Here is a 25727-nt window from a genome sequence, read left to right on the forward strand (position 1 = left end):
TCTGCACTTAGTCCTTTAACCTTGTTAATGCGTAGGCATTGTTCTATTGCAGTTTAAACACATATAATACACCTGTACACAGTACAAGAAATCCAGAGTAATCTGTTGAAGTCAGACAGCCATCAACAACTACAAGGGCACGGCCTATCACAATGCTATAATTTTTTATCATCTTTTTTTCTCATTTTATTATAATCTTACTATTAACTTATATTTTTAATTATCGCCTTATTGTCATCTTATTATCATCTTATAATGGACATAAATTCGTTTACCTGGATTATGTTCACCTCTGAGTTCTTGTCGTCAGGGGCGACTGCTTGCTCAATGATGATCTTGGTGTGTTGATGAAAAAGTTTGACCAGGAGAGACAGGACATCGTAGTTCTGATTGCGAGGCTCCTTGCGTAGAACTGGCCAGCCACCAAGGTCATTAATGAAAGCCTTCATCGGTTCAAGGCCGATTATATCTGTTTGAGCTAAAACATACACATTTATGGGTAAGTGCAGCGGTAAGATATTTTTTTGTCTGTGTGGTTAGTGACCAGGTCAAATGCTAGAAAACTATAAACTTTGAAGATTTTCATGGGTCCACTATACACAGTAATCTTCTTTTCCCGTTTTCACAATTGCTCTTTTCAGCTTGCAATTTCTTCATCGGGTCAAAACGAAAACCGCCAAAAAAAAACAAACCAGGATGGACACGGAACTCAAAAACGGCTCTAACGCCTTTCCCTATAAATGTGTCTGTTTATATATTTTTGCCAAAGAATTACTAGCTAATCGGCCACACATTACAAACTAGGGTTTGACCGTCATAATTATTGAAAGTCTAGTAAAATTTAAATATAAATTTGATTTTGAAGTCTAGACAATCCATATCTGGAACACACATAAGTTAGCGGGCATTCCGCATGTATTCATTAAAGAGCTAAATAAATACATACATTTTGCTAAAAATTTTGTAAATCTGGATCTATATGACTATCATTAGCATTTTATTTACTCTAAGTATATTTATACACTCGTTTTACCAGGAATCTTTTCGGATAGGGAGAACGGCAATCGGGGCTGGGTAAAAAAATTCCATTTTTTAAAATGTATCATTCATTAGTTATTGAGCAAACTAATCGCTCTTACTAAATACTGGTTTTGGGGTCCTCACATCATTCATCTTTATATTGTTCCTTCGTAAAGTTGCCTCAGTTAAGGTATGTAACAATATAAAATGCAATGAAAAAAATCGAATATTTTCACAATTTAGGCAAAGGCGGAGGATGCGTTCTTAAAAAGGAGTAGACTTACGTGTCTTTCTTATGTCTAATTTATGGTAATTCTAAATGTCCATAATGGAATCAATTGTGTATGTCTACATTAGACACGACATTTGGTTGCCTTGTCGTGTGGTCAAACACTCTTGACTGTCAGTGGCGTAACTAAGGGGGGGGGGATGGGGGAGGATTTTAAAATCCCCCCGGGCCCCCCCTCCCAAATGGGTGTTCGAAATTTATTGTAAATACATAAATTAATATATTTGATTGACAAATAGTGTCAACGGGTGTCTTTTTTTTTTTCAACATTTATGGATTAAATTTATCACAAAGACTAAACCTAGATCTAGGTCTATCAGTACGTTGACTTTGTTGACATTTTAAAAATATTTTTTCCCACAGAGATCAAAGTTTTTTTTAAAGTTAGTTTTACATTTTAAACGTTGTTGCCACGTATAAAACTGCATGATATACAGCGAATTCCAGGTATTTTGTTACCTTTACTAATAATAGATCTAAATGTCGAGTATTTTATGGCTACACTAATTAACCTGGAATCAAAATTTACAGAATCGAGTATAACAGATCCAAAAGTTATTCTTAATAATGCTAGAATAGTCCATTATTCGGGTTTGGCGTCTATAATTTCAGAATTAAACTTCACACTCGAGTTATTACCCCTCTATTCATCTTTCCTCAATCCAATGGAAACTCTCTTTTTATTTCCATCTAATCCTTTTGCTTTCGCACAAAACATAAACCACAAACAATGGCGTAATATCATTTAATATTAGCACATCATTCCTTTTGAAGTTATTATCACACCCTTCCTTTTAAAGTTCTTAAAAGTGATATCTACTAGCAGGGCCGCCCTAAACGAAACGGATCGCGCGGGGCCTAGTCTGGGTAGGGATGAGCATAATGTCAAAATTATTTTTTTTGAATTAGAAAATAGGCCTACTTTCGTCTTTGCAATAAATTTATATCAAATGAAAGCTCGCAATGCCCCTTTTTATTTATAGGCACCCCAAAATTTCAATTTCGTCTATTCTTCAGGAGATTTGAATAAATTAAAAAAAGTTCAGAACTTTATCGTATATTTTGCCTTTAATGAGATTTCCTGGAGACCCTGGAAAATCAGGAGGTCACGAAAACCCTGTTATTTTATATACGTTATAATGGTTTAATTTAATGTTTGACCTAGACGAACTCTCCGACAGTATAATCTTTAGGTAGTCTTGCTTTTGCATTGTATTTCACTTTGCTTTTCATTTGTCGTTCGTTGAGTAATGTCTCTGCATTTTCAGCTACCGATGGTTTCAATAGTTTGGGATCAGTTGGAATGATTCCCTGAGTCTTCTACTCGTCAGCAGTTGTGATGGTGAATACGGCAGTCCACTTATCGGAGTATTTCTATACTCGAGCATAACGAGATATGGATCTTTCCCACTTTTGTGTACTCTGAATCCTTTTGCTTTCGCACAAAACATAAACAACCAACAATGACGTAATGCCATATAATATTAGCACAGAATCTTCTTCATGCAGTGGAAAATTACGAATTTTTTGCCTATCTTGAATTCTGGTCAAAGCTCTTGCGCCCAATTAATATAGTTCAGAAGAAACTACAAAAGTCTGGACTGCATATACGGGAAGCTGCTAAAGAAATTAGTACCCTTTCATGCTTTCTGCAAAATGATGAGAAACTGACAAAAACCCAATCCATCGAAAAAGCAAAAGAAGGTAGTGAATACTATGGAATCACTGTAATCAAAACAACCAGAGAAAGAAAAGACTTGATGGGAAGTTGAGTTATAATGTAGGACTGTCAATAGAACTGCAATTCAAACGTGTTGCGACAGAAGTGCTGGACAGATTTCATATGGAGATGAAGAGCAGATTATAAAGGTTGGAAAGAAAATGGATACCTTTGGGTTTCTTCTAAAACCAAGACACCTGTTAGATGAAGACCCGCTTATGACAAACTGTGCTAATTTTCCTGTTTGTATGATGAAATAAATGGCAAATCGCTTTTTCAATGATGTCATTGATGCACGAGCACTTTTCATCAACAAACCAGTAATACAATCACCAATAGACATATTGAGGAATCAGGCTTCATATGGTAATTACGTGTGCTCAAACTTTGCAACCTCCTCCGAATACTGCTAACCCAGGCCACTTCCATTACGTCATGTGAGAGATCATTCTCAAAGCTCAAGTTCATCAAAAGCTATATCAGGAGCACAATGACACAAGAAAGGCTTATCATGGCTTTAATGTCAGTGAAGTTACAAATACTAGAAAGTATCGATGTAGTTAATGTTATAGATGTCTTTGCTGCACAGAATGCACGACGTGAAGCGATATCAATTTAGATTTGTCACTTGTGCATTATTTAACTAATAAATAAAGGTATTATTCATTAAAAGAGTCTTGATTACTTTTTGTTAAGTTTATTGATATACTGAACCAATTAGATTTGGGGCGTATATATTTTTGCGTACATTATCCCATGTCATATGTCGAATGTCAAAATGTAAGGGGCCCCCAAAGAGGTCAATCCCCCCGGGCCCCCAAATCCCTAGTTACGCCCCTGTTGACTGTTATCAATAGTAAAGTAAAGTTCCTCTTTCAGACCTTGCGATCTACAGAGCAGATGATGTAAAGGCCATCTGTATCTGTGACCCTCGGTCAACAAGGCCAGCACAACGACCAACCGCCTATATTTTTCCCTATCTAATGCCAGGTACCCAATTAGAGATGAATGGACTCAAAGGCGCCCAAAAATCCCGTACTTAAAAATCCCAGTCTTCATCAGGATTCGAGTCCGGGACCCCCGGTTCGGAAGCCAAGAGCTTTACCGCTCAGCCACCGCGCCTTCAATCTAATCAATAAAATTATGAAATTGTTGACCCGGATTCGAACCCGTGCCCTCTGTCATCACGTCCTGCTGGTGGTTTGGGCATAGGTGCAACAATCCTCCATTTTGAAGGAACCCCCGAAACATGTAAAACAAAAACAAAAAAAACAAGCATTTCTTTAGAGCGAAAAAAAAAGGGATATTATCGTGTGTTTTTTTTTTTCATATTACCCATAATATGCATTCCGCTTCGGTCTATGTTTACTCTAAGGTGTCAGTATTAGATCTACTCTACATAAAAAATCTGGCCAGGGTGTTCATCCAATCCTCTGTAAATGTCAAATTACACAACCAGCAACATAAACAAATTTAGGTGATGAAAAGCTGACATTTAACCCATGACCTTTGATCTAATCATGTCCGGAGTTACCAAACTTTGATAAGTTTCGTCATTATTAAAAAAAATGTCAAAATATTTAAATACATTAAAAAAAAATATGGCCAAATTTTGTGTAATTTTTTTTTTTACTTTGCTGTAGGTTAATATGTTAATTGCTTGGTGGCTGAGTGGTAAGGCGCTTGGCTTAAGAACTTAGGAGTCTAGGATTTGAATCTCGAAAAAGGCTGGATTTTGAACTTGTGTTTTTTCGTTTTGTTTTTTTGTTTTGCCTTAGAGTCCACCCAATTCTAATGGGTACCTGACATTAGTTGGCAAATGTAAAGGCGGTTGGTCTTTGTGCTTATCTAATTGTCTAAAGCAGTGTTTCCCAAACTTTTTCCTTAACGGAACACTTCTCCCATTTTGAGTATTTAGCGGAACACTTTTCTTATTTTTTTCGCGAGGTTAATTCACGTGGTGGCCTACTAGTTAATTACTCCAGTAGTTCGCGGAACACATATTCAGGCCTCGCGGAAGACGAGGGTTTCGCGGAACACAGTTTGGGAACCACTGGGTGTAAAGTTTCAACTTGATCCGAGAATGTGTGTGGGAGAAATAACGTGCTCAAAATTTGTCCCGGACAGACAGAGTTGATGTAAGCTTATTAAAAATGTGTACGTTTTGTAATAGTCTTTTCAATATTCTTTATAGTCAGTATATATGATATTATTCCCCGAAGACAGAAAGAAATAGGATGTAGTCATAAAATATAGATCATGCATCTCCCATTACTGTTTGGACGTTTGGCTTTAATGGGAACATTGTCTGGTCTGGTTTCTCTTTCATCCCAGCAATATAGAAGTCTAGAAATACAAAGTTTTATTATGGAGATCTCGAGGGCATTGTTAACATAGTTTAATACTACGGAATATAATACAGTGTAGTAGATTTTATACATTCAAGGCGGCGAGGAATGGAACGGGGTAAAAAATGTTCCTTTTTTTTTTTCTTTTAATCTAACATTCTTTAGTATAAAAGAGGTATCGCATTTTTGTTTTTTTTTTAATTATTTTGTTCATAAAACTAAAATGTTATTTAACCTTGGTTAGGCCAATAATAGAATATGCATCCTCTGTTTGGGACCCCTCAACTCAAGAAAACATTAAGAAACTAGAACAGACACAAAATAGAGCAGTGCGATTCATAACAAACGAATATTCACATTTGACTAGAGTAACACCTTTAGTAAAATCACTAAATTTAGAAAGCCTTCAGGACAGAAGGCTCAAAAGTAAAGTAGCAATAATACATAAAACACTGAACCATAATCTTCAAATACAAAAACAAAATTTAATAAAATACTCTGAAAGACACAAAGATAAAGGCACATTCCTCGTCCCATATGCTAGGACAAATTTGTACAAATACTCCTTCTTCCCTAGTGCTATTAGAGCATGGAATGGGTTGCCTGAGCTAGCCAGGAAAACCAGTGACTTGGCAGAATTTAAGTCATTGGTTAATATGCATGACTAAATGCATGACGCGTAGGACGTAATCATCTTCTTTTTTGAAGTAACGTCTGTATTATATAAGATAAGATGTTTTTCTTGTTATAACGCTTTAGTTAATTGTGTAGGGGTGGTTTGAATCTCAGTGAAGACTTAGACATTCAACTTGGGGATTTTTGGGGACGCCCCCAGGTCTAACCATCTCTATTCGGTTCCTGACTTTAGTTTGAAAAAGCAACAGTGGTTAGTCGTGGTGTTGGCCACATGACAAACCTCCTTAACCATCGACCATAGAAATAGATGAGCTTTATAGATCGTTATGTCTGAAAAGGGTATTATATATATATATATATATTTAAATATTTTTATCTAAATGTATATTAATTAAAAGAATCGAACCAAAAAAATTGTCTAAATTAAAGCTTCTTCATTTTTATATTGCTTTCTTAGTAGTAACCAGCAAGAAGTATATGTGACAATTATGTGACAGTAATATTAACATTAAGACTTGCTTCGTTTATCAAAGGATCAAAATGAGTGTGTCCTGTTAAAGTTTGAGAACCTTTCATCTAATGACTCTACATCAACCAGTGGTAGGAGTGGTGTCAAGATGTAGAAAGATTCTAATACTGAAATATGACTAGAGATTAGTCGGACAGTGGCCAGCCTGAGCCGGTGATTTAAACTAAATGGCTGTCACTAGCGCCACCTAATGGTGGATTTCACGCAATGAGTCTTAGGGGATCAGGCCAGTTACTTCCTGGTGAGAAGCTGAAGACCAAAGCGCCGTATAGTCAATACATATCTCAATATGTATAAATAAAAGTAAACATATAGTCTCTGTATTTTTGAACACTATAGTAGCTTTACAGATTCAGAGATTTTGATGTAATAATTTAAAAAGAAAAAGTTCTCCTTGCAATCTATCGGGCTGATGATGTAAAAGTCATCTGTTTTTGTGGCCCACGGTTAATGAGGATGTCATGTGACTAGCCCAACGACCAACCGCCTTTACTTTTCCTCAACAAATGTCAAGTATACATTAGAGTTGGGTGGACTCAGAGGTGCCCTAAAGATTCTGAAACTTAAAATCCCAGTCTTCACCAGGATTCGAACTCGGGACCCCCGGTTCGAAGGCCAAGCGCTTTACCACTCAGCCACCGCGACTCCCTGGAATAATTTTAATAATTAATCATTAATTGAAAATCAACCGAAAACATTCACGTGGTGGTCTGAAAAAAATCTCCAAACTAACAATGAAACGAAGTTGGTTTGTATATGTTTGTGTGTGTGTGTTGTTGTTGTTGTTGTTTTTGCCTTAAATATTTATTTCTCTACATCAACTTCTTTGAAATCCATACACTTCTCTCTGGGATGTTTCCGCCTCTCCAACTGGCCCAAACGGAGAGAGTGAGAGAGGAGAGAGAGAGAGAGGAGAGAATAGGACAGTTGTCTGGTCGTGTGGTTTGCGCTTCAGACTTACATCACGTTGGGTCAACGTTCGAACCCTTCGATCTGTCGTCCCTTGGCTTTCTGAAGGATTTTTGGGGACAGTTGTTGACGGCCGTTGACGTATAGCCCACAACTCCTGGTAGAAAACTGAACCGCTATAGGCGTATAATCTGAACGTATAAAACTTGAACTAACTTCTTTACTGAACAAAACTAAATATAGAACGTTTATTACGATATAAACAAATTCAACTTGAGATAAAATGAAATCAATGTAGTTGAATTTAGTGATAATATTTAATGTTATTCTAAACAAAATCTAGCTCACTACAATAACACTTTTCAGGCTCACGTTTTGGAGTCGTCTGCCCTAACTAAGCCCGCAGACGACATTGACACCCATCTTGCATCATTCACAACCAACCGCTGGCCACTACCCACCCTCACCACACACACACACACTCCATAACAGGGACGTAATAATTTTTATCTCTGAAGTGACGTCGAAAACTTTTAAGGTAGTCAGACATACTGAAGGAGAGGACAGGAGTGAATACAAGAGACTGTTTTAGATAGAGTAAAAGAGAGAGAGAATAAAGGAGTGAGTTAGAGTGAGGCGGAAGGAGAGAGAGAGAGAGAGCTTCTCTAACATCAAGCATATTTTAATTTATTTACAGTTGGTATTTTTAACATTCTCAAAATGCATCTAATTACTTTCGTTAATTTACATCCCTTTATTTTCAATATGCACACTTTATCTTTATTATCTATATGAGCACTATGTGTTGTTACCGATGACTGTTATGTATATTTTGTGGACTTTGTCTTATCAGTATTTTTACTAATGATTGGTTTTACTTTTTCTTAGTCTTCTCCCTTCTATAGAAAATAAATACATACGTCTCTTGTTTGCTAGGAATAAAACCCAAAACTGAGTTGAAATACACACGACACACATTATTGTAACACACTGCATTGCATTGAGTCTCACTTTTAATGAACAGATTCACTGAACAAAACCGACTTGAAACTAACTTTGACGTGAATCGCAAGACATTTTGTGGTGAATTGTCAACTTACTGTCATTCAAACAAGAATTATAGAAGGTCTTCGCCTTGATGGTCACTGGCAGATCTTCTTTTGGGTTGATAGGAAGCTCCAGCAAATCTAAAGAAACAAAGAAATATTATAACAGTATGGTATACAAGGTGCTCCAAATTGCTATAGAACAAAGAAATAATGTAACAGTATGGTATATAAGGTGCTCCAAAGTGCTATAGAACAAATAACTATTGTAACAGTATGGTATATAAGGTGCTCCAAAGTGCTATAGAACAAATAAATATTGTAACAGTATGGTATATAAGGTGCTCCAAAGTGCTATAGAACAAAGAAATGTTGTAACAGTATGGTATAAAAGGTGCTCCAAAGTGCTATAGAACAAAGAAATAATGTAACAGTATGGTATATAAGATGCTCCAAAGTGCTATAGAAGAAAGAAATAATCTTATAAAATATATTACAGACGTTCCTACAGAAAAGAAGATAATTACGTCCTACGCATTTCATGTGTCAATCTAGTCATGCTAGGTCGTTGGTTTTCCTGGCTGATTCAGGCAACCCATTCCATTCTCTAATGGCACTAGGGAACATGGAGCACTTGTACGAATTAGTTCTAACGTATGGAATAAGAAATGTGCCTCTATCTTTGTGTCTTTCTGAGTATGTCATTAGGTTTTGTTTCTCTATCTGTGAGTTATAAAAGGTTCTCCAAAGGTCTATAGAGGAAAGAAATAATATCAGAGGAAGACTCAATAAACAAAACAAAGAAACACTAAAGAGAGCGCTCCAATACGTTTATAGAAGCCAAAGGGATAATAGGACGAAATGATATATAGAAAACTTCAATATGTCTATAGGAACCATGAAATATCGGCCATATAACCATGCGTTTACAGATCTATCAATGGAACTCATTCCCCAATCGTAAACAAACAACATTCAGTCACGTGATCTTATTGATAAAACAACAACAAAAAAAACTGTCACGTGGCCACCATCATGAATTAAACATTAGATCGTAAATTATGTAGAAGAGATAGAAGAACCACGTGGTTAAATGTTGTTTGTTTACGATTGGTGAATGAGGTCCATTTTTATAAAGCTGGAAAAACAAAACATATGCTATACACAGAAATAACTCTTCTGAAGGACGAATGGTTAGTCTTTATGAAGTAGGGGCCTAGATTTGAGTCTTTTTTATTTGATTTCCAATGGTGTCACCTTAAGACAAGATATTCACATTTGACTAGAGTAACACCTTTAGTAAAATCACTAAATTTAGAAAGCCTTCAGGACAGAAGGCTCAAAAGTAAAGTAGCAATCATACATAAAACACTGAACCATAATCTTCAAATACAAAAACAAAATTTAATTAAATACTCTGAAAGACACAAAGATAAAGGCACATTCCTCGTCCCATATGCTAGGACAAATTTGTACAAATACTCCTTCTTCCCTAGTGCTATTAGAGCATGGAATGGGTTGCCTGAGCTAGCCAGGAAAACCAGTGACTTGGCAGAATTTAAGTCATTGGTTAACACGCATGACTAAATGCATGACGCGTGGGACGTAATCATCTTCTTTTTTTGGAAGTAACGTCTGTATTATATAAGATAAGATAAGACAAGATGGACGCACTTACTTTTGAGTATGACCTGGATCTCGTCTCCAAGCATTGAGAACGTGGTGTAGCTGTGCTTGTCTTCCGGAACAACATTCATCTTGTTCCAGTTCCCGCAGGCAAAGTCAAAGAAGTCATCACACGGGTGGACGCTGGGGTCAATGGAGGTCAATAACCTGGAGGCTGGGAGAGAAATAATGAAGGAATTGGCCAGAAGTGTTCTTTTTGGTGTGTGCAGAGAGCTTCAGTCAAATGAGTATACGATACACAAGTGGGAGGAGAGGAGACAGAGATGGGGGGTGGGGGGTGGGAGCAGAGGAGAGTGAAAGATGGTAAAAAGAAAATACGGCACGAAGGAGTGTAGAGTGTACATTCAGGCCGGACATTATCTGAAGTGGGGGCGTGATGGTTGAGTGGTAGAGCGCTTGGCTTCGAACCGAGAGCTCTCAGGTTCGAATCTTGGTGAATATTGAGACTGAATTTCTGATTTTTAGGACACCCCCTGTGTCCACCCAACTCTAATGGATTTGGGAGAATGCAAAGACTGTTGGTTGTTAATATAAGTAAAGAGTTTCAAAAGAAAATCTCGTTAAAAGTACTTCTGGGTGTTATGTATTTGAATACGAGGCTGGACATTGGATAATACTGATTAGGTGATGTAGTGGTATCGGGAGTAGAGAACAATGTGGATATAGACTTACCCGCATTCACACAACCTTTAGATAAGCAGATGTCTTGCAACTTGATATTTGGTGGTATATGTCCAGTGTATGCACCCGAGGCCTTGCTATCCTCGATGTCTGCTGTGAACCAAACATGGATGTTAGCACATTAACACTTTTTAAGAACACAAAAAAATCAACAAATCGTAAAATGTAATGAAAACACTCTTTAATTATTTTTTTTTTAATGGAAGCAAGACGATGTACCAAATTTTTAATTAAAAGAAAACAACAAGAGGGTTTCATGAATCAACCAGGACAATCAACGTCTTTGTCAATGTAAGAGTGGGCCTAACAATTGGGATTATATGGCTTCTTTCGGTCTCAAAGCATCTATGAATAATCTTATCTTATCTTATATAATACAGACGTTACTTCCAAAAAGAAGATGATTACGTCCTACGCGTAATGAATCTAGTCATGCATGTTAACCAATGACCTAAATTCTGCTAAGTCATTGGTTTTCCTGGCCGGTTCAGGCAACCCATTCCATGCTCTAATAGCACTAGGGAAGAAGGAGCAAATTTGTCCTAGCATATGGAACGAGGAATGTGCCTTTACCTTTGTATCTTTCTGAGTATTTTATTAGATTTTGTTTTTGTATTTTAAGTTCAGTGTTTTATGTATAATTGCTACTTTACTTTTGAGTCTTCTTTCTTAAAGGGTTCTAAATTTAGTGCTTTTACTAAAGGTCTAGTCAAATGTGAATATTCGTTTGTTATGTTTTCATGGTTATAGGTCAAATTGAGTTTTCTTTATGCATTGTGAAAGTCTGATTTTTTGTAACAGTAACAAACAAATAACCTTTTTATTATTACAAACAATAACCTTTCTAATATGACAAACAAATAACCTTATCTTATCTTATATAATACAGACGTTACTTCAAAAAAGAAGATGATTACGTCCTACGCGTCATGCATTTAGTCATGCATATTAACCAATGACTTAAATTCTGCCAAGTCACTGGTTTTCCTGGCTAGCTCAGGCAACCCATTCCATGCTCTAATAGCACTAGGGAAGAAGGAGTATTTGTACAAATTTGTCCTAGCATATGGGACGAGGAATGTGCCTTTATCTTTGTGTCTTTCAGAGTATTTAATTAAATTTTGTTTTTGTATTTGAAGATTATGGTTCAGTGTTTTATGTATGATTGCTACTTTACTTTTGAGCCTTCTGTCCTGAAGGCTTTCTAAATTTAGTGATTTTACTAAAGGTGTTACTCTAGTCAAATGTGAATATTCGTTTGTTATGAATCTCTCTGCTCTATTTTGTGTCTGTTCCAGTTTCTTAATGTTTTCTTGAGTTGAGGGGTCCCAAACGGAGGATGCATATTCTATTATTGGCCTAACCAAGGTTAAGTAACATTTTAGTTTTATGTTCTTATTTGATTTATAGAAATTTCTTTTAATAAATCCTAATGCTTTGTTTGATTTTTTTGTAGTTTCATCAATATGTGGATTCCATGATAGTTTTTCATTTATTATAACACCTAGGTATTTTGCGTTTTTAGTCTGTGATACTGGTTTGCCATGAATAAGATAAGTGGAATTAATTTGTTTTAGTTTTTTTGTTACTCTTAACAACTGATATTTTTCTGGGTGGAAAGACATGCTCCAATTTGATTCCCATTTCTGTAATTCATCTAATTCTCTTTGTAAAATATATGTGTCTTGTGTTGTTTTTATTGTTCTATATATTATGCAATCGTCTGCAAATAATCTGACTTTTGTTCCTGAACTTGGTAAATCATTTATGTAATTTAAAAATAGTAGTGGACCCAAGACTGTACCTTGAGGTACACCTGAGTTTACTGTTATCGGTGTTGATTTAGAGCCATTTATTATTACAGTTTGTTCTTATTATTATTACAGTTTGTTCTCTCCCTATCAGAAAGTCTTTAATCCACTGATGCAGTGGACCATTAATTAATATTTTAATTTTTTAAGCAAACTATGGTGGTGAACTTTGTCAAAAGCCTTAGAAAAATCTAGTAAGATAGCATCTATTTGTTCACTATTATCTAAACCTTTTGAAAAATCATCAATTAGTCCTATTAGTTGTGTTTCACATGATCTATATTTCCTAAAGCCATGTTGGTATGGTGTGAGGACATTATGTTTGTCTAAGTGGTTTATGATGTTGCTACATATTATGTGTTCTAGGATTTTACATGTGATGCTGGTAAGTGATATTGGTCTGTAGTTCCCTGGGTCAGATTTTTCTCCTTTTTTAAATAGGGGGGTGACATTAGCTTCTTTCCAGTCCTTTGGTACTCTGCCCTGGTTAAGTGAAGCCTGAAAGAGTATTTTGAACACTGGGGCTAGCTCATTACTTAGTTCTTTGAGTAATCTAGCTGGAATACCATCAGGTCCAGAAGCTTTATTTGGTTTGGTGTTGGCTAATAGTTTTTGAATTCCATTTTCTTGTACTACTATATCTTCTATGTTGTCTACTTGGTTCAAATTCAGTAATATGTCTTTGTCTCCTGGGGCTGAGAATGCTGATGCAAAGTATTTGTTTAGAATGTTTGCTTTAGTTTCATTATCATTATGTATTATGTTATGTTCATCTTTTAATGGCGCTACGCCTGTTGTTTCCATTTTCTTAGACTTAATGTATGACCATAGGTTTTTGTTGTTATCTTTAGATATTACATTGTTTATGTATTCACTCTGCAGCTGTCTGCTTACTTTTTGGGTTAAGTGTTTAATTTTTATATACTTTTTGTAAACTCTTTCTGCATTAGTTTCTTTAAATTTTCTATAGAGGTTTTCCTTCTGTTTACAAAGCTTCTTTAGTCTATTATTAAACCAGCATTTATTTATTTTGTTTGATGTGTATTTAGTTGGTATATGATTTTCTATAATTCTTTTAAGATGGTTTTTAATGAAATTCCAGAGGTCATCGACTGGTTGGTTAATGTCTTTTTCTAATAAGAATGTTTGTTGAAAGTTTAGTGCAGCTTGGTGTAGTTGTGTTAGGTTACATTTATTCCAGAGTAAGATTTTTCTTTTGGGTTTTGTATTGGCTACTGCTTTTATCTGACTGTGTATTTTTATGATCTCATGGTCTGATAGACCAGGGATAATTTCATAATCAACTACTAATCCAGGTCTGTTGGTTAAGAAGAGATCTAATGTGTTGTTTAATCTAGTTGGCTTTTTAATGATTTGATCTAAACTTAGGTTGTGTAAAGTTTCTATGAAAAGCTCATTTATGTCCTTAAGGTTTTGGTGTTTATCTATGGTTAGTGTTTTCCAATTTATATCAGGTAGGTTGAAATCACCCATAATCCAAAAAACTGCATTTTTATTTGTCTCTTTAAGTGTAGTAATCTGATTACATAGTTCCTGCATGTATTCTAAACTAGAATTTGGAGGTCTGTAAATGCTGCCTATTATTAGGGATGTTGAGGTGGTATTAATTTTACAAAATGTTGATTCTACATTTTTTGAGTTAGGTAAGGTAATTTCTTCTGCTATAAGAGTGTTTTTTATTGCTAAAAGAACTCCTCCATGATTATCAGCCCTATCTTTTCTAAAAATTTCATAATTACTATTGAAAATTTCTGCATTATAAATTTCAGGATGCAGCCAAGTTTCTGTTCCTGCAATTATGTCTGGTTTCTCACATTCTAATAAAATTTCTAAGTCTGCTGTTTTGTTCCTAATGCTTTGAAAATTTATAACTAAGGTTTTAAGGTATTTTGGTATTACTTCTTTAGTAGGTTTGTTTAGTGAGGCTGTTGTATTAATTTTAGTAGATTTAGGTTTAACAGGAGTGGATCTGGCTAGTGGTTGGTGACTTTGGTTCGGGATGGTGTTTAGGATGTTGTATGGGCTAGAAGTGTCCGCATCAAAGGAATCAAACAGTCCTGATGTAAACTGAGGTAACCCACACGGTACACAGTGCCATGATGCGTCTTTGTTGCCTAAGGCATAATACACAGGTGTATTCATATGGAGACATGATGCATGGTACCATTCATCGCAGGTGTCACATTGAATGGCTTTCTGTTTCAGGGTGCATATTTTTTTGCAGATGTTGCATCTATCTTTAGATCTAGGCCTTGGATTTGACTCTACATCTCCTGCTATTAATATTAACAGTGATAGGTATTTATTTCTGCTGTGTCTGATTGAATATTATAAACAAATAAGCTTTCTAATATAACAAAGAAATTACCTTTCTAACATTATAAACGAATAACCTTTCTAATATTATACACAAATAACCTTTCTAATATTACAAATAATTAACCTAGTTTTGTGGCTTTAATATAAAAAAAAATTCACAATTCTACGGGGAATTTTTAACGAGAGCTGATACATACTCAGAAAGAAACCTCACAAAAATGTTAGTTTATTTGTTAATGGATTAATTTTATTTACTGTACGGGGACTTTGTACAGACTAAGAGTAACTCATAAAGACTGATGTGTTCACTGATGCGAGGTTTCAAACTTGTTTGTCTACGACTCTCTCGAGAATCAAGCTCTGTGGGCTATTGTGCAGGATCCGTTTTGCAAAAAAAAGCACTTCCTGTTTACATTGATACACGTCACGTGATCTTTCCCCCGGAAGTGACCAAAAAAAAAAGCAATAATAATATTATAGAACATTCATCTAGTTTAAAAATGAGCCTGTGGAATAGTACTTCTCTTAACTAGCTACGTGCCCAACCCCAAAACATTACGTTTGCAACTCATTGTTGGATTTACCAAGAGGCAACATAAACTATAGCTTAGGGCCCCCACTTGCTTGGTGGCCCCCCTAATAATTATTTTCAAGTAAAAACAACAACAAAGGAATACATTTCCTTATCTTGATAACACGGTGGTCCATATCTCATATGGATTAGGCTAGATCCGGTCCTGTCCATTAGCCAGAGGTTGTAAAGCTTGTATTGTTTATTTAAAAATAAAAGAAGAATATATAGTAACCCAACAAATAGGTCTACTCAACAGAATCAGGAAATGCCCTTCTCAAAGATGGCCGCAGACGACGGACTGAAAACTTAAATACACCCATGTAGGACAACGACTTTGTCTGAATTAGATATGGCAAAATATGCAGGTCGCAACTGCACGCTTTCCTCATCACTGGAATGGAAGACAATGCTTTAGGACGATGGATGAAATATATATATCATTATTATTATTATCGTTATAATTATTATTGTAATCTTCTTTATTATTATTTTGCTAATTACTCCAAAATAATAATTGTCGTTAAAAAAAATTCCTACCTTGACTTTGCGACTTTCTGGAAACCACAATTATAAGGGCGATAACTCCAATGGCTAGCAGAAGGCACATTATTAAGAGTAACAATTCCAGGCGTGTGCAGCTGCTAAACCAGGGGAACATCGACCTACGTCTGTTTGAGGAGCACTGACTTCTAAAAATAAAAAATATCAAGCGATTATTCCAATGGAAAGAACAAAGCAGGAGCCCATGAAGACAACAGCCTTCAGTGACGCAAGAGATGGATAGGCCACACATTTTGCAAGCCTGTATCCAACATAACATGACAAGTCTTCACTTGGAACCCTCAAGGAGTGGACGGCCAAGAGATACAGGCGAGGAGATTTGGATGCAGATGCTAAGACGTGAGGACAGTTGGAGAGTGTAGCCCCAAACCGAGACGCCTTGAGGAAGCTAGTAGGTGGCATATGCCCCAGAACCGACCGCAAGCGAAATTAAGAAAATGAGAAAAATGTACCTTTTAATCTATCTATCTATCTATCTATCTATTTATCTATCTATCTATCTATCTATCTATCTATCTATCTATCTATTATCTATCTATCTATCTATCTATCTATCTATCAATCTATCAATCAATCAATCAATCAATCAATCTATATATATATCTATATCAATCTATCTATCTATCTATCTATCTATCTATCTATCTATCTATATGTCTATCTATCTATCTATCTATCTATCTATCTATCTATCTATCTATCTATGAATGCTGGCAGCCCAAGTTACTACTGCATCGCATGCCGGCTCTGCGGAGGACTTTAGTGTTAGGTATTTTGTCTTGCCATTTAACATTTAGTATTTTTCTGAGGCAGATCATTTGGAAGTGATTGAGTGATTTCGCGTGTTTTCGGTATATTGTCCATGTTTCATAGAGAAACGCTGGATGAATAACAGCCCGATAGACCCCTAGCTACCATAAAGCGCACTTGTTTTTGGCGATTCACAAATAGATGTCATTATCGGTGTTTCCGTTTCGGGAAAGTTTGCTGCCTAGGTTGGTTTATTTCCGGTCCATTTCCTCTTGATGCTTGGATCCTGGTAGGTTTTACCTGGAGCTGGCATATATAAGACTTCAGTCATTTTTTTGTGTGTTTATAGGGAGGCCGAGGGCTTAACATGCTCTTGAAAAGTCACTGACGATGGTTGGCAGATCTGTTTGAGTAGACATCTAAGACTGATATGAAATTACTATTTAAGAAAATACTTTACTTTGTCACCATGTTCGTTAACCGTGGGCCACATCTTCACATCATCTGCCCTGTAGATCGCTATGTCTGAAAGGAGAACTTTTTTTGGCCTTATTTTCGTGCATATAACCCGCGGGCTATTCAACGTCACGAAAACAAATAGCATCAATGCTGTACAAAACCTTTAATATAACAGTTATCAATTGTGACGAATTTACGGGAAGCCATGACTTATATTGATGGCAGAAATGAGGGAAGGGTTTATACGATTTAATTTTGCTATAATTATAATTTTCATAATAGGTCAATAGGAAAATAAAATAAATCTAGCAGTTATTTCTGCTCAATTCAAAGATACATAGGCCTTTTCTAAGACAATTTCATCTCCTTTAAATACAAATTATTCTCTTCTTCTATCTTATTGAATAGGATCTTATCCTCAGCGCGTTGATATCAAAATTAGTCCTGGCTTTCACTGTTGAACCAAGAGATTATTTCCCCTGAGAGTTCTTAAGATGAGTTTCACCAATTCTTAAAGCTATCATTCTAAGTTCCGAATTCCCCTAGCTTAAGACTACCATCGAGTGTTGTGGACCACAGGACAAAGCTCTCTTTAAAATAATTGATCCGTAATTGTAGGACTAGCGTTTTTTTTTTTCTTTTTACATTCAGGCCTCTTGAGACAGTATTAAAACAAAAACATGAATTGAATATCATATGATTGGATAATGTATATCCTATATTTTATTTTGACATTCAAACTAGTTTTGACACTCGCTATCACAACCTTGTTTAAACAATGTCTCGTGGCCTCAAACAATGCTAAAATACAAGAAATATACTTTTTTAAATAACCCATTCCTACTTTATGTTCAGACAAGCCGGATATGTCCCGCGGCCTGCGGGCCCTAGTTTTGGTATTACTGATCTACTAGAGTGAATTTAGATCTGTCAAACATGAAGAATGTTCCCTTCACATTTTTTAAATATTTTGCAGATAAAAGTAGCCTATTGTGTGAAAATGGGTTTACCCGTTCGGACGACAAATTCATATCAATTATAAAAATACTGTGAAAACGGGTTTACCCGATTTGTAATAAGTTTCATTCTTTTTATAGATACAATTAGGTACTTTTTGTCTTTTTTTTTAAAGCCCTCCGGTTGTGGGAGGGACATTAAGCATACACCATGGTCTCAGTCATGATCTAAGAAAAATGTATTCCAAGTTTTATCAAGATTGGTCAAACGGGTTTGATTTTTATTCGGGGCTTACATAAACTAAATACTTTAAATTCTACTTTATTAACTATAACTATCCGTAGAAATGAGTTAGTGTATTAAAATGGGCAATCCACAAGTCGATGGTAGATTGTTTTGTCACTGTCAACCTATAATACAAAGATGTTGGGCCTAGATATGATACTGGTCTAGTAGACTGGTAATGAAATCTCAAATTGGCCCTACATATATATTCATGGATCTTTGTACTCGAAATGTAACTATAAAATAGTTCTTAAAAAAAAAAAAAAAAAAAAAAAAGGTACCGATCTCATTATAGTATGTAAAACTACTGCACATTCAAAAAGGCTGCTGTTTTTTTGAGTAAACATTCCTTATGAATTATTTTAATGATACCATTCATTTATAGATATAACAAACTTATTTTCGTCATTTATTTTGAATATTAATATAAACTGTATTTATGGAAATAGTTTTCATGCAAAGTAGTGCACAATTCTCCTTGAGCTTAACGAATTGCCAGACAACTGCTTGTAGACCATGCGTTCTATAGGACAAATGCAAATGTCGTCTGTTTAAGTGGCCCACGGTTAACAAAGGTTTCATGTGGCCAGCAAAACGACCAATCGCCTTTACATTTCCAAAAACAGTTTCAGGTGTCCATTAGAACTGGCTGAACTCAATTTTTTCCCCGTTTTTACCAGGATTCGAACCCGGGACCCTCGATTCAGTAGCCAAGCGCCTTGCTACTCAGCCATCGTGCCTCACTGACAACTGCTTACATAGGACAAATTTGTTCAATTTAAGGTCGCCTTTATGGATTCAAAGCACATTGACAAATAAGAGTGGTTAAAATCCAAACATATATTTATAAATAGCTCTCCTGGAGTATAATAACCTGAATGTAATTAATACTCTAAACTTAGGATTGCGATAATCTTGTATGTATGCAAGTGAAATTGTACATTAAATAGGGTACAGAAATGTACATTAATGTTTATTTGTTGGTTTTTTAGCTCATCAATTAAGAGAATAATGTCTGAGGACGCTGAGATATCCACCCTTGCAGTTGTCGGTTTTAACTTTACGCCTGTCAAGGAAGAGGCTGCCAGCCCACCCTGACACGTAAAACGCCCATAGGTTCTCAACTTTCGCAGAGAAACTGGTATGTAAGACAGATATTTTGTTTTAGAAAACAACTTGTTTTTGGGGAACCCTTGGAGAGATTCCCTTCTGTTTGTTATCACTTGTCGGGAGTTATCTTCTCCTTGTCACCATAAACTAGAAACATTTTTTTCTTAGGGAGGAGGAGGGGGGGGGGTTAGTTCTGTTGAAATGAAATTCTCATCTGGATCTGTGGATCTGGTTGAACTTTTTTTTTTCTAATTTGTTCATTTTTTGTCAGTCTCTTTCCCTTCGTTTTCATTGGTGGTCCCCCTTTTTCTTTCTCTCTATCTGTCTGTCTGTTTGTCTGTCTCTCCTTTTCGAAATCATTCTCAATACTCTCCTATTTGCTTTTAATTATTCATCAGAAAGTTCTGTTCTGTCATTCTCAACCTCTCCTCCCCTAGCTTCTTTGTGTGTGTGTGTGTGTGTGTGTGTGTGTGTGTTTATTTCCATATATTTTTTTTTTCAATTAATTTTATTTTTTAAATTCCTTTTTTATGTTGTTTCTATTCCTCTCTGTCTGTCTGTCTGTCTGTCTGTCTCTCTCTCTCTCTATCTATCTATCTATCTATTTATCTATCTATCTATCTATCTATCTATCTATCTATCTGTCTGTCTGTCTGTCTGTCTGTCTGTCTGAATGTCTGTTTATCTATCTATCTATCTATCTATCTATCTATCTATTTATCTATCTATCTATCTATCTATCTATCTATATTTTTTTCTCTTTCTCTCCCTCTCTCTTTGTTTCTATCTTTCTAATCTCTGCCTCATTCTCTCTCTCCCTCTTATCTCCCTCTTCATATCTCTCTCTCTCTGTTTGTTTTTATAGTACTCTCTCTCTCTTTTTCTCTTTGACTTTCTTTTTTTCTTCTTTTCCCACTCTTTGTACTATCTCTGTCTCACTTTCTCGATCTCTCACTTTATATCGTTTTTTGTCTCTCTCTCTTTCTTTCAGTATGCATTATTTATCTCTCTCTGTCTGTCGTTTTTTTTTTCATTTTTCTTTTCACTTCTCCAGTTCGACACAAACTCACAAATTAAACAAAGAGAAAGTTTGTTTTCATTGACCCTGGACAAGAGATTTAATCTCGACTGGACACTGGACACGTTCACTTGTTGTCCTGCCCTTTCAAGTCTCAAGTGTTTGGGTTGTCTTTCCTTCTAGCATGTTCTAGAACCGCGTCTCGATTGATCCGGACATTGTTTTATACTTAGCTTGTAAAAACATAGGCTTGGGTTTATTGTTTTCTGAGAGCTGATATTTTTATAAACATAACATAGTTGTTAAAAACACAGACCTTGGTTTATTGTTTTTTTAAAGCTGATATTTTTATAAACATGACATAGTTGTTAAAAATACAGACTTAGGGGTTTATTGTTAGTTGCTAATTAGTTAGTTGAATTAGTTAATTGACAATTGGTAATTAATTATTTTGTTTAATATTTCGAACAATGGAAAGAAATTGTACTTGACTGAGATGGTGGTATAAGCTGAATAAGTTTCTTTATATGACGCCGCTTATCTTTTAAGTAAGTTTGAAACAAACAACGGATAACTACAATCTTCCATTTGCATACACACCTCACTAGCAGAGTGGTTAAAATGTCGGCTTAAGGAGGCTTGAGTCATGAGTTCCAATTCAGGTGGTTCTCACTTTTTTTATAAATGCTTTTAAAAACCTTTTACAGCAAAATTCACCCAGATATCCCTTTCTTTCTACCCTACCCAATTTTTACAACTGGTCCAGATAAGTGATGAGATCATAGCTTAACGAAAAAGATAAAAGCAAGAAACAGATCTAAAAATATTGGTAAAAATATTTCCAATCACAAAGATTTATTGTTGTTGGTCTAGAGCAGTGGTTCCCAAACTTTTTTGTCTCGTAGACCCCTTGCCATGTTTTCTGGTTATCGGTAGACCCCTGCTTAACTTTCAAATTTTTGCAAATTCAACAATTTTAAAACTAATTTCTATCTGTACAAAAAGTAAAGTTCCCCTCTCAGACCTTGTGGTCTATAGGGCAGATGATGTAAAGGTCATCTGTTTCTGAGGACTACGATTATCGAGGGTGTCATGTGGCCAGCACAACGACCAACAGCCTTTACTTTCCCCAACTAATGTCAGGTACTCATTAGAGCTGGGTGGCCTCAGAGGCGCCCAAAAGTTCCCGAAATTAAAAATCCAAGTTTTCAACAGGATTCAAACTCGGGACCCCCGTTTCAGAAGCCAAACACTTTACCGCTCAGCCAAAACGCCTCCAAATTTCTATCTGTAGAGAGTTGAAAAGTGAAAAAGTAATTTAAAGCTACATATTAGAGATTTTAGAGATCTCTCTTTTTCATTGATAAAATTCAAAACCAATTAAAATAGCAATATGTATTGCTTGAATCTCCAAACACAATGGCCTTAAGTATCATTGTAAGAGTTTTCGCAAAGAGCAGTTTCTCGTGTATATCTTGATGTTTCACATGTTGCTCGAATATTGAGTCTGCGAATATGTTATCACTATCGGGAGAAAGAGTGAAGGCGAGTGACTGTCGCCTCAACCAGTAAGCTTCGAGCAGAAAGGGCTCATTGTCTTGGCTGGCTACCCACCTAGCAGAATTAAAACTGAATTCAAAACTCTCCAGTCTTGCAACTCAAACATGGGAAAGGTTTTGTGGGTTAACCTGAGGAAAAATAAGGAGCCGGCGACCGTAATGCAGTTTGCAGCACACACCACTACATCCTGTCAGAACCTGTGACGCTGCTGAGCCCAAACGTATATATGTCATTTGCAAAGAATTACATATGAAGCTTTTAATTTTATAACTCATGCCACCGAAGCAACCTTGAACTGTATTGTTGCTTAAAGAAATTCTTTTAATAATATCAGATGTGGGTTTGTGTAAAACAGGTTTTAAAACTATAACGGCTGGTAAAAATCAATGTTTTACCTATGGTGTTTTCCGCATTTGCCATAAATAAGTAAATTTCCCCTTTCAGACATTGTGATGATGTTATGGTCATCTGTTTCTTTGACCAACGGTTAACGATCAGGGTGTCATGTGGGCAGAACAACGACCAACCGCCTTTACTTTTACTAACATAATTCAGGTACCCATTAGAGATGGGTGGACTCAGGGGAGCCCTGAAAATCCTGAAATTCAAAATTCACAGAGATTCGAACCCAGGACCCAATTACGGAAGCCAAGCGCTTAACCACTACCACCACACCCTTATTTTGCTATAAGTGAACAGATATTGTAAGACTCATAAACCACCATCTTCTCTACATGATGTTGAATAGATATTTTGTGGGTCTCTTCTGAACTTTATCTTGGAATGTTCAAAAGTTTTTCAAATCTATATCTTTTTATCTGGGTGATATTGTCGCAGATGATCCTCAAGCGTAATTAGTTTCATATCGTCAAAAAAAAGGCAATCGGTAACCGCTTGGTTAACAAGGAAAGAATGAACAATTTTATATAATCAACGCTAGACAGTCTACATTTCTTTTTGTTAAACATTATTTACATGAAGACAAAATTAAGTTATTTTAATAAGTATTGAAATTAAATACAACAATTTTTCGTTTGAATAGCAGGATAAATATTTAAATGATTAAATTACAAATTATATATAGTGTGAAGAATTACATTAATGGGATGTAAAAATTAAAGTCACGATCTGCTTATATGAAATCTATTATTATAGACCCCCATGGACATCCCATGGACCCCCAATTTGTTTTTTCACTTTCGTAGACCCCTTGAAAGTCTTCGTAGACCCCTGGGGGTCTATATAGACCACTTTGGGAATCACTGGTCTAGAGTCTAGACTCTAGATCAATTACATATTACACTTCATGTAAGCTTTTTTTAAAAAGTATTTTTTAATGTTTTTTTCTTGTTCGAAAATGGTGCAGACATTTATTCTCTTTCTATTGCAGCTATTAAAACTGGCGCACAGGTTGCTGAGGACAAGAAAACAACGCTGGCAGAATAAAAACGGTTAAAAAAAATAAGCTATAGGGCTGGCGAGTCGCAGTGAGTAAATAATTGTGTTTAATACAATACCTATTCTCAAACAATGAAGCGCTTGACTTTGTCATTCACGTTTAGGACTTTCCAATGCGGCTGTGTTATCGTAATCATATGAACTGTTGTAGACTTTAATATATTTAAGCAAAAGAAAACGCTTTAGGGACACCTTCAAAGCTTCTCCGAAAACGTTCAGCATTGACCCAGCCACCTAGGAGACAAGCACATGACAGAGCATCATGGCGTCACGCTGTGAAAACTGGCGCACAGGTTGCTGAGGAAAAGAGAACAACGCTGGCAGAAGAAAAACGCCAGAAAAGAAAAGCAAGGCAAACGACACTAGCTCCAGCTGGAATAACCTGCCCAGTATGCGACCGAACATTCCGGCTCAAATAGGTCGCACCAGCCACATGAGAAGGCATAAAACCCCAGTGCAAAGCCCTCAGCCCCCTAGATGACAAAGTGGTCATCATCGAACCACGATGGACGAACTATATATATATATATATATATATATATATATATATATATATATATATATTGCAGCTGTATATCCCCAAGTCACTCCGACGTGATAATGAAGAAACGTACAACAAAATGATCGTCAAAGAATTTAATTTTCTAAGATGTTATGTTTTTTCTTGTGTTGAAGCCTTTAGCAAAATTAATGTCGCCTGTTTCTTGGTTGTAAAAATGTTGATATGTAAAGGAAATTGCTGCATACAGTATGGAGAGAGGACAGAGTTTGTATTCAAAGAATCGACAATGTTTTTCTATTTGCATAATAGATAGACCTATAAACACAAACATTTTCAACAATGGTACATTGTATTGTGAGGTGACAGTATAATGACATCTAATGGCAGTAAAAATGACAATAATTAACAGTACAATGACATCTATGCTTGCAATATTTCCAGTATAAACGATGGTCGACTGACTGCATAATGGCATCTACTGCCAATATAAGTATACATGACATTCTACTGGCAGTATACATGGCAGTCTACTGGCTGTATACATGACATTCTATTGGCAGTATACATGGCATTCTACTGGTAGTATACATGGCATTCTGCTGGCAGTATACATGGCATTCTACTGGCAGTATACATGGCATTCTGCTGGCAGTATACATGGCATTCTACTGGCAGTATACATGGCAGTCTACTGGCAGTATACATGACATTCTATTGGCAGTATAAATGGCATTCTACTAGTAGTATACATGGCATTCTGCTGGCAGTATACATGGCATTCTACTGGCAGTATACATGGCATTCTACTGGCAGTATATATGGCATTCTACTGGCAGTATACATGGCATTCTACTGGCAGTATACATGGCAGTCTACTGGCAGTATACATGGCATTCTACTGGCAGAATACATGGCAGTCTACTGGCAGAATACATGGCATTCTACTGGCAGTATACATGACATTCTATTGGCAGTATACAAGGCATTCTACTAGTAGTATACATGGCATTCTACTGGCAGTATACATGGCATTCTACTGGCAGTATACATGGCATTCTGCTGGCAGTATACATGGCATTCTACTGGCAGTATACATGGCATTCTACTGGCAGTATATATGGCATTCTACTGGCAGTATACATGGCATTCTACTGGCAGTATACATGGCAGTCTACTGGTAGTATACATGGCATTCTACTGCCAGAATACATGGCAGTCTACTGGCAGAATACATGGCATTCTACTGGCAGTATACATGACATTCTATTGGCAGTATACAAGGCATTCTACTAGTAGTATACATGGCATTCTACTGGCAGAATACATGGCATTCTACTGGCAGTATACATGACATTCTACTGGCAGTATACATGGCAGTCTACTCGCAGTATACATGACATTCTACTGGCAGTATACATGACATTCTACTGGCAGAATACATGGCAGTCTACTGGCAGTATACATGGCACTCTACTGGC

The 25727-nt window shown here is 36.1% G+C and overlaps 1 protein-coding gene across 17 annotated transcripts in view; it reads right to left on the reverse strand.

Moving 5' to 3' along the window:
- LOC106077909 (neprilysin-1-like) overlaps positions 1 to 25727 on the reverse strand; it is a 109211-nt gene that overhangs the window by 36356 nt on the left and 47128 nt on the right. For 16 of the 17 annotated variants that reach the window (XM_056007943.1, XM_056007940.1, XM_056007934.1 and 13 more), the window contains 5 exons: positions 16127 to 16278; positions 10856 to 10957; positions 10176 to 10337; positions 8552 to 8638; positions 276 to 478 (listed from right to left, as the gene is read on the reverse strand). In XM_056007943.1, the coding sequence (XP_055863918.1) occupies positions 276 to 478; positions 8552 to 8638; positions 10176 to 10337; positions 10856 to 10957; positions 16127 to 16278 (706 nt within the window). The remainder of the gene's footprint in view (positions 1 to 275; positions 479 to 8551; positions 8639 to 10175; positions 10338 to 10855; positions 10958 to 16126; positions 16279 to 25727) is intronic. The other variant, XM_056007944.1, reaches the window with a different exon arrangement.

Source organism: Biomphalaria glabrata, chromosome 13 (assembly GCF_947242115.1).
Source record: "Biomphalaria glabrata chromosome 13, xgBioGlab47.1, whole genome shotgun sequence".
NCBI lineage: Eukaryota > Metazoa > Mollusca > Gastropoda > Planorbidae > Biomphalaria > Biomphalaria glabrata.